The following is a 10,188-nucleotide window of genomic DNA, read 5'->3' on the forward strand; positions in this document are numbered from 1 at the left end:
TACTGAGCCCTGTCAGGACTGATCCCTTCATTCAGAGCCAAGACTAAGATCCGAATCTTACACTGAGTTTGACCATACAGCAAGGTATGGCCCCAAACAAAACTATATGTACTCATGTAGAAACTTCATTTGAAAGAAAAAAGCATAGCTATACTCATTACTGACATTTTGACATACAATACTAACTTCAAGCATTACTTTGTGTACTGGCTCTGAGTCCTGTTTCCTGCTCCAAGTTACTGGTGCTGCAGATCACCTGATACAAATGCTACCAATTATGCCAGTGAATTTCCTTTACTAAGAATTGCAATAAAAAAATCTATGTTCAATATTTATAAATTATTATACTCTTAAGCTAAAATATTAAAGTAAAAACATTTAATGGGCCAGAGTGACAGCACAGCAGTAGGGCATTTGCTCTGTACGTGGCAACCCAGGACAGACCAGGATTCGATTCCTGGCATCCCATATGGTCCCCAGAGCCTGCCAGGGGCAATTTCTAATCAAAGAGGCAAGAGTAACCTCTGAGCACTGCCAACATAGCCCAAAAAACAACCCCCCCCCCAAAAAAAAAAAACCCAAACATTTAAGAATCACTTCAAGGTGGGGCCAGAGTGATAGCACAGTTGGTAGAGCATGTGCCTTGCATGCGGCCTACCTGCATGGCAACCCATGGTCTCCTGAGCCCACCAATAGTGATTCCTGTCTGCAGATCACGTAACCCCTGAGCACTGCCAGGTGTGGCCCCAAAACCAAAAACAAACAAACAAAAAACACCTCAAGGAAGCATCAAATCTAGCTTTGACTTAAATGATAATAAACTTGGAAAAAAAAAGATCTTGGGGCTGGAGCAGTGGCGCAAGCGGTAGGGCATTTGCCTTGCACACACTGACCTAGGATAGACCGTGGTTCAATCCCCTTGTATCCCATATGGGCCCCCAAGCCAGGAGTAATTTCTGAGCACATAGCCAGGAGTAACCCCTGAGTGTCACCAGGTGTGATCCAAAAACCGATCCCCCCCAAAATAAGATCTTATTTATTTAATTTTAGAAGGCCACACCCAGCAGTGTGTGTAAGCAGGGCTTACTCCTGTCTCTGTGCTCAGGGATCACTCTTGGAAGTGCTCAAGGGAACATACACAGTGCCAGGGATTGAACCTTGGTTGCCTGTATGCAAAGGAAGTGTTTTACCCATTTACCATACAATCTCTCCAGCCCCCACAATACTTAACTTTTACCATTCCATTATACCACAAATAACTTGTTTCAAATTGTGCTTGTTATTTTTTTCTCATATGGCCAATCTGCCCTCCTCCAGAAACAAAACTATACAAATGACTACTCAAAGGTATTAGAAAATAAACAAAAGTATATGCAGATACCATAGTTCTATGGAAATCAATACTTGCAAGAAGATGGTCAATATGTTGGGGTAAATCTCCCATTTTCAGTCGATATTCTGAATGTAAGATATAGTCAATAAATTCCCATTTTAAAAGGGCAGGGGACCAAAGTGATAGCATGGTAGACAGGGCATTTGCTTGGCTGACCAGGGTTCAATCCTTGGTATTCACTATGGTATCCTTAGCACCATGAGGAGTGGCGCCCTCCCCCCCAAATAAAAATTAAAAAGGGCTGATCTGGCCCGGGGAGATAGCGCACAGCGGTGTTTGCCTTGCAAGCAGCCGATCCAGGACCAAAGGTGGTTGGTTCGAATCCCGGTGTCCCATATGGTCCCCGTGCCTGCCAGGAGCTATTTCTGAGCAGATAGCCAGGAGTAACCCCTGAGCACCGCTCTGTGTGACCCAAAAACTAAAAAAAAAAAAAAAAAAAAAAAAAAAAAGGGCTGATCTATAATAAAAAGCTTACCCTTGAGGGGTAGGATAGGGTATGGTAGAGATACATTCTTATGGAGGGTGTCGTGCTGAAAGACTATATATTATGTATTATCATTAACAGTGCTACAAAAATAAAATAAAAAAAAAAAAGCTCAGATCTTGGCCAGGGATATAGTACAGGAAATAAGTGCTTGCCTTGTATTCTGCCAATCTCAATTTTTGAACCACAAATGGTCTCCCTGACCACCACCTACTTCTTAACTTTTTGTTTTTGTTTTTGGGTCACACCCGGCAGCGCTCAGGGGTTACTCCTGGCTCTATGCTCAGAAATCGCTCCTGGTAGACTCGGGGGACCATATGGGATGCCAGGATTGAACCAACCGACCTTCTGCATGCAAGGCAACACCTTACCTCCATGCTATCTCTCCAGCCCTTTAACTTCATTTTTTTAAGCAACAATCTGAGATACCACTCTTGATTCTTTACCACCTCTCATCTCAGAACATTCATATCTAGGATTTACTTTCAAATGCTCTAGAGGCTGGTGATATCACAGTAGATAGGGCATTTGCCTTACATGCAGTCAAACTGGGTTTGATCCCCAGCATCTGAAAAAATACTCAAAACACCACCAAGAATTCTGAGTACAGATCCAGGAGTAGTCCTGGGTATCATTGGATGTGGCCCAAAGGCCAAAATAAACTTAATTAAATAATTTAATTATTATTTAATTAAATAAATATAGGAAATATAGGGGTTAAGGCACTTGCCTTGCACATGGCCAACTCAATTCTATCCCTAGCACTGCATAATCTCCCAGCACCATTGGGAGGGATCCCTGAGCATGGAGCAGGTAGCAGTTCCTGAACAAAACCAGTTCTGCCCCCCATCCCTGCAAAAATAAGAAACAAAAACAACTAAAACTCCAGGGGCTAGTACAATAGTAAACTAGATGGAATAGGGTGCTTGCCCTACATGCAGCCAACCCAGGTTGATTTTATATATCACAGATGGTCCCCAAGCTCTGTCAGGAGTGATCCCTGATCCTACAGCCAGCAGTTGGTCTTGATCACTGCTGGGTGTGGCCCCAAAATAAAATGAACAAAAATCTCTAGTAATGGATCTGATGTCTCTTGCATGTAGATCACCTCAATTCTATCCCAGCACCACATGGTCCCCAAAGCATCTCTGGATAAATCTTGAGCACTACTGATGAGAATTTATGATGCAACAGGGCTTGAGCAGAATCATATTCTCAGTTCCCAGTAATGAGCCCCAGAATCACTGAGTGGGGTCTCTGCATCTCCTGAGCATCACTTGGAGCCTATACTCCCAATAAAGAAACAATATTTAACAAAGCATTAATATAAAGGAGAAAGCAGAATCGATAAAATACAACTGATGAAACTAGGTATGGGTAGGCGACACTTAAAGTACTATTGTATCTACTTTTGCCTGTTTCAAGTTTTGCATAATAAAATAAAAAATAAACTGAGGACTGACCCCTAAACCCAGTCTCTCCTCTCTCTCCTCTCCTCTCCCTCTCCCCCCTCCTCCCCTCCCCTTCCTCCTCCCCTCTCCTCCCTCCCCCCTCCTCCCCTCTCCCCCTCTCCCTCCCTCCCTCCCTCCCCACACCCAGCAGCACTCAAGGGTTACTCCTGGCTCTATGCTCAGAAATCGCTCCTGGCAGGCTCAGGGGACCATATGGGATGCTGGGACTTGAACCACTGACCTTCTGCATGCAAGGCAAATGCCTTACCTCCATGCCATCACTCCTGGCCCCCAAAACCTCAAACTTCTAACATGTGTTCTACTAAGTTACATTTCCTTTTTCTTTTGAAAATTTTAATTTGTATTGCAGTTCATGTAATATAGTTACTATAGTTGTAACATTTGTTTTTGATGTACAAAGCTAGTGCACTTTCACCATCACCAAAATGCCCAAGATCCTCCACAACTGTCCTTCATTTAATCTCTCTTCCCTCCCTCCCTCCTGTCCCTGCAACGCTTGGTTATCTAAGATCTGTGATTCAAGGCTAAGAGTGAGCTTGTTGCCCTTTGCTAACTGTTTTGTTTCTCTTTATACCACAGATGAATGAGTTGCAAAAAAAAAAAAAAAAATTCATCACACAGATGAATGTGTGGCACTTCCTATTTCTTCCTTGTTTTTGTTTTTTGGGTCACACTGGCAATGCTGTAATGCAAGCCATCATTATAATCTGGCAATGCTAGGCTCTGTGCTCAGAAATCACTCCTGGCAGGCTTGGGGGACCATATGGGATGCTGGGGATTGATCCTGGGTCTGTCCTGGGTTGGCCGAATGCAAGGCAAACACCCTACCACTGTGCTATTGCTCAGGATCCTATTTCTTTCTTTTTTTGGGAGATGTTTGGGCCATACTTGACTGTGGCCAGGGCACACTCTTAGCTTTGTGCTCAAAGTGGTAAAAGGAGTTACTCCTGATTGTGACAATATGGGACATGGGGGATTGAATCAGAGTCCACTCTATGCTGTGTACTATCCCTCCTGCCCTGGAACTTCCTTTTTCTTAAGTGGGAGAAACATAAATCTCAATTCCTCCCACTCCTTAAACTGTCACAAATTCAAGGTAAAAATTATACTAGTAAACACTAATCAGTTTGCTTCTTCTCCTCTAGCTTCCTCCAATACTGGCCCAAACTTTCTGGATATTATTTGTGTAAGCTAGGAAAAAAATGGGACGGAACATAAAAGTTAATGGGGAAATGTTTAGAAAAATCATAAAACAACAGAGTTGTTCACAGTATGAGCAATTTAGTGTGACATTAGCATAGCGGGGACCCAGGATTGGCTCCTGGGCTGAATTCTTCACTATTATACTGGATATTTCAGCTTTGCAAGACTTCACACATACAAGTGACCTTTGCAACACCCTTCAATAATTCTGTTTAAAAAGCTGTACTGTAGGGGCCAGAGAGATAGCATGGAAGTAGGGTATTTGCCTTGTATGCAGAAGGACGGTGGTTTGAATTTCGACACCCCATATAGTCCCCCAAGCCTGCCAGGAGTGATTTCTGAGTGTAGAGCCAGGAGTGACCCCTGAACACTGTCAAGTGTGACCCAAAAACCAAAACCAAAACAAAGAAACAAACAAAAAAAAAAGCTGTACTGTAGAAGCCAAAGAGATAGCACAGAGGAAGGGCGTTTGCCTTGCATGCAGAAGAACAATGGTTCAAATCCCGCATCCCATATGGTCCCCTGAGCCTGCCAGGAATGATTTTTGAGCATAGAACCAGGAGTAACCCCTGAGTGCTGACGACTGTGACCCAAAAACCAAAAACTGGAGAAAGAGAAGGAGGAGGAAGGAAGGAAGGAAGGAAGGAAGGAAGGAGGAGGAGGAGGAGGAGGAGGAAGAAGAAGAAGAAGAAGAAGAAGAAGAAGAAGAAGAAGAAGAAGAAGAAGAAGAAGAAGAAGAAGAAGAAGAAGAAGAAGAAGAAGAAAAGGAGGAGGAGGAAGAGGAAAAGAAGAAGAAGGAGAAGAAGGAGAAGAAGGAGAAGAAGAAGAAGAAGAAGAAGAAGAAGAAGAAGAAGAAGAAGAAGAAGAAGAAGAAGAAGAAGAAGAAGAAGAAGAAGAAGAAGAAGAAGAAGAAGAAGAAGAAGCAGCAGCTATACTGTAAAAGGAGCTGGAGCAATAATACTACAGTGGGTAAAGTGCTTGCCTTCTACATGGGTCAAGCTGAGTTCAATCCTCAGTACCCCATATAGTCATACAGTCTTTCAAGACCTCCAGGAGTGATCCCTGAGTGCAAATCCAGGAGTTAGCCCTGAGCATCCCATACTGTGCTCTCAAAAGTAGGGGGCTGTGAAGGGCAGAAGACAAATAGGGACTGTCAGTGGTCCTCAAACTATGGCTCGCAGGCCACATATTGTATCTGTTTTGTTTCTTCATTGCAAAATAAGATATATGCAGTGTGCATAAGAATTCGTTCCTAAGTTTTGTTTTTACTATAGTCAGACCCTCCAATGGTCTGAGGGACAGTGAACTGGCCCCCTGTTTAAAAAGTTTGAGGACCCCTGGTACAGATGGTCCAAAGAGAAAGACGGGGTTAAGACACTTGCTTTGGGCCCGGAGAGGTAGCACAGCAGTGTTTGCCTGTGCCTGCCAGGAGCTATTTCTGAGCAGACAGCCAGGAGTAACCCCTGAGCACTGCCGGGTGTGACCCAAAAACCCCAACCCCCCCCCCCCAAAAAAAGACACTTGCTTTGCATCTTGCTGATTTTGGTTATAATCTTCAATATCACAAGTATAGAGACAGGAAGAGCCCGTGAGTATCACTGGATATGACCCCAAGCCCTCAAATACAATAATTTTTAATCATTTCTAGAATACAAAAATTACTAATTATATTTCTCCTAACTCACTGAAAGCAAACTACCCAAAGATTATAATGATGGCTTGCATTACAGCATTAAATAGTCACTCATCTATTTAAATAGTCATTCCCTTCAGCTCATACAACCATGTTGTGCCATGGACAAAACCCGAGTCACCTGCATGCAAGGCAAGCAACTTAATTCCTTTTCTCCAATCCCTTTCCATTGTCATCTAGTCTTTTTTTAATCACTTTCCACTATCAAGATTAAGAAATAGAATCACTCTATCATTTTATATGCTTTCTCTTTGAAGGTTCTAAAATTTTGGTTTTTGGGCCACACCCGGCAGTGCTCAGGGGTTACTCCTGGCTGTCTGCTCAGAAATAGCTCCTGGCAGGCACGGGGGACCATATGGGACACCGGGATTCGAACCAACCACCTTTGGTCCTGAATCGGCTGTTTGCAAGGCAAACGCCGCTTACGCTGCTGTGCTATCTCTCTGGGCCCTGAAGGTTCTAAAATTTTTAAGTAATAAAAAGAGTTTAATACTAGTAGAATTACATATACTTCATTAGAGAATCAAGTATGGATAGAAAAAGAAAATATTCTATGTTTACAAAGCTACTTTTCCAGTAAAAAAATTAAGTCAAGGTGCCGGAGAGACAGCATGAAGGTAAGGCGTTTGCATGCAGAAGGTCAATGGTTCGAATCCCAGCATCTGACATGGTCCCCTGAGGCTGCCAGGAGCAATACCTGAGTGCTGCCAGATGTGACCCAGAAACCAAAAAAAAAAAAATTTAGTCAAGAATGAAACTAAAGGAGCGGTAGATCGTTTTTGCCTTGCAAGCGGTGGACCTGGGACTAACCCAGGTTCGATCCCCAGCATCCCATATGGTCCCTGAGCCTGCCAGGAACAATTTCTGAGCACAGAGCCAGGAGTAACCCTTGAGCGATGCTGGGTGGGTATGGCCCCTAAAAAAAAAAAAAAAAAAAAAAAAAGAATGAAGCTAGAGTTTAATAACATATAATTAATGCTCATATAATACTCAACAAAACCTTATTTAATTCCTTACTAACTAGTAAGAGAGAAATTATTGGCTAAATTACACAAAAAGAAACTAAGGCTAAAGTTGTCACAGTGCAATTGTGATAAGGGATCACAGCACAATTGTAGCGGTGGTGCTTGCTGGTACTGGCACGACAGTTGTGGTTTTCTACTTAACACTGGTGCCTGTGGGAAATCACACTTTAGTTACAGTGATTGCACATGTATTCTTAGGGGTTGCATTGTCCAGAAATGTATGTCATTAATTGCAGATTGTGTGGTGTTCAACAACAGCCACCTTTAGTTACAAAGCTCACATACAACTAGCTGTATGCTGCAAATCATACCCTCTTCCACACTGGAACCGGCAACAGGGCCACAGGGAACTCACTTGGGATACTGGACAGCACATGAAATTGACTCATGATTTCTTTCTTAAAAGGCAGGTACTTTTCAGCTACTGAACCATCTTAGGGGGCCAGAGACTCTTTTTAAACACTTCTTTCTTTCAACCTTTTATTATTCTCTCAGGGAATAAAGTAATTTTCAATATCCCCTTGCAAATATTCTTAAAAGGCTACCTACCTTGTCTGCTGAGCACTAAGGAGTGCTCACAAGAAAACAGGAAGGGTTGACATTTAATCAATTTGGGAAAAGCACTGATGATATATCTGTATGGGGGTAGGATGTTGGAATGGTCAACTACATTGGGGAGTGCAATCAAGTATAAGATACAAGCAACATGAAAGTGAAACTTTAATTAAATCAAAGTTGTAAGAGTTGTTTTGGCTGGCTCCTAAGGAACTGAGCAAAACTCTTGAATCCAAGCAAGGCTTAAGGCCGGAAGTCTTCATTACTATACAGTACTGCTTGCTCATAATAACAATTCTTTCACTTTCATTTTCAATGCTCTGAAGAGCACAGGGATCTAAGTTAAAAATCACTGATCAGACATTTAAGTCGTTTACAAATGTAAATTCTATTCCAAATGGGGGTGGGAGAGAGTACAGGATTACCACACTTGCCTTGCACACAGATGACCCCAGTTCCATCTCCCAATACCATTTAGTCTGACAGACTTAACCTGAACCACACACACCACACCACACACCCCCCCCCACAAACGACACTATTCAGTCTTTCTACTGTCCAAATCTGAGAAGCTCTAAAGACTATGCTTTATGGCTGGATTTTGCGATAAAACAGAGAAAACCAAAGTGCAGATTTAAGTGGGGCTTTCCCTAGCCACATATAAACACCCAAACAGATCAAAGTAGTAATCTATTAATGTTTCTTACATCAGGACATACAACTCTTTTTTTTCCCAAGTAGAAAGGGTTACTGAATGCTTTGTGTTACATTTATAAAGTAGGTGGCTATATTGCGGACACATTTACCTTCAACTTTGTAGCTAAAACGTAACAGGTGAAAATCTCATTTACAGATCTCTCCCCCCAGTGATTTTTCAACCACAGATGTTTTTACTGTCCTCACTAAGACACAGAGGTGTCTTACTTTAAAAAAAAAGTAAACCTTGGGGGACAGATACAAACCAAGGTTTCTATACTCCTAAATTCCTTACGGTCAAGGCTCCAAGTTATAATCATAACTCTAACAAGACGCTACAGCTATACAACACAGTATGTGGTTACCCTGAAGCATTGAAGCTCCGGCTTATTTCATTTCCACGTAAGCTGCTCTTCGGTAAGCAGCTAAGAAAATAAGCCTGACAGATGCAGGTTTTGTAGAACTCTGGGCGCGCTTACAGCCCTGGGCTGCTATTTTCCAAAGTAGCTCCCCAATGGACAGCGCGACTAAAATGAGTCGTGGTAATCAGGCACTTGTCGTTTTGCAAACCTCCCCGCTAAATGGGTGGGAACCCCGTCTAAGAAACCAGGAGCCATCCCCGCATCCAGCCAGCAGGGCAGGATGGACACCGAACGCTCTCGACTTCGGCACGTGTGGATGGAACAACGGGGAAGACGAAGTGCCCAGTGCAAACGCGAAATGGGGGAAAGGGGTACTTTATTTGGAAGGCTCAAGAGCGAATCGATGACTTTTCGGGCGAACACAGTCGTCGGGCCCAGGCGAACGCCAGCAGAAAGAGTGAAGGGGCTCAGGCCAAGGCGAGACGGCACCGACGACGATCCCATTCTCCACTCCATTGTGTTCGGGGGGGGGGGGGCGCGCTCCAGCCTTGCACAGACCCGGCCTGCCTCCGGACGCCGCTGGGCCTGACACCCCGAACTCAACTGGGCCCTCGGCTCCTCTCTCGTCCCCGCTCCAGCCACTCTTCATTCAGCCCCAGGCTGGACACGGGCCGCGACCGCCCGCTCCACGCCACACCATGACAGAGCAAATCGAGGAAGACTTACAGGCGATCCGGAATCACTCACCTACTTGGTAGAGCCTGCCCTCGGGTGAAAAGATTGTAATGTGACGGTCAAAACCGGCACTGGACCCACGCGACATGTCGGCGTCCTCCTCCGAGCACAGAACCTGGGCCCCGGAGCTCCTGCAGCAGGCGAGCAAGCCCCTTCCGGAAGTGGACGATTACTTCCGGGGCACGGCACGACTTTTTCCGCTCCTGCGCAGTTGACGCTGGGCGTGGGCGTCAGTCCGTCGAGAGTGGAGAGAGGGGCAGACTAAGGCCTCGTCTTGAGAGGCGTGGGCGGGCCGGGCTGGGCTTCTCAGTGCGCTTGCGCAGACCTCTCCCACTCCCTCCCACCTCCCTCGCTGCGTGGGAATTCTGGGTAGCACTCTTCTTCCGAGTTAGTTGAGCATGTGATGCTGACTGTCAGACTACCAGTAGGCGACAATTTCAGTGCTCAGGTCTTTGGGGCGCCTTGTAGAGCTTGAGGTTTGCCCTTTCTTTTGAACCTCACTTATTTTTTTTTTAAATGCAACTGCTTTCTTTTCTTCTGTCTGGAGAATTGTGGAGAAACCGCTGCCGA

General features: G+C 44.5%; 1 protein-coding gene across 1 annotated transcript in view; it reads right to left on the reverse strand.

Moving 5' to 3' along the window:
- The window catches only part of PSMA6 (proteasome 20S subunit alpha 6), a 30,016-nt gene extending 20,197 nt beyond the window's left edge, over positions 1 to 9,819 (reverse strand). Inside the window, exon 1 of the mRNA XM_049766827.1 lies at positions 9,631 to 9,819. Coding sequence (XP_049622784.1) covers positions 9,631 to 9,706 — 76 coding nt within the window. The 5' untranslated portion in view covers positions 9,707 to 9,819. The remainder of the gene's footprint in view (positions 1 to 9,630) is intronic.
- Between the last annotated feature and the right edge of the window lie 369 nt (positions 9,820 to 10,188).

This window comes from Suncus etruscus, chromosome 2 (genome assembly GCF_024139225.1).
Source record: "Suncus etruscus isolate mSunEtr1 chromosome 2, mSunEtr1.pri.cur, whole genome shotgun sequence".
Taxonomy (NCBI): Eukaryota; Metazoa; Chordata; class Mammalia; order Eulipotyphla; family Soricidae; genus Suncus; species Suncus etruscus.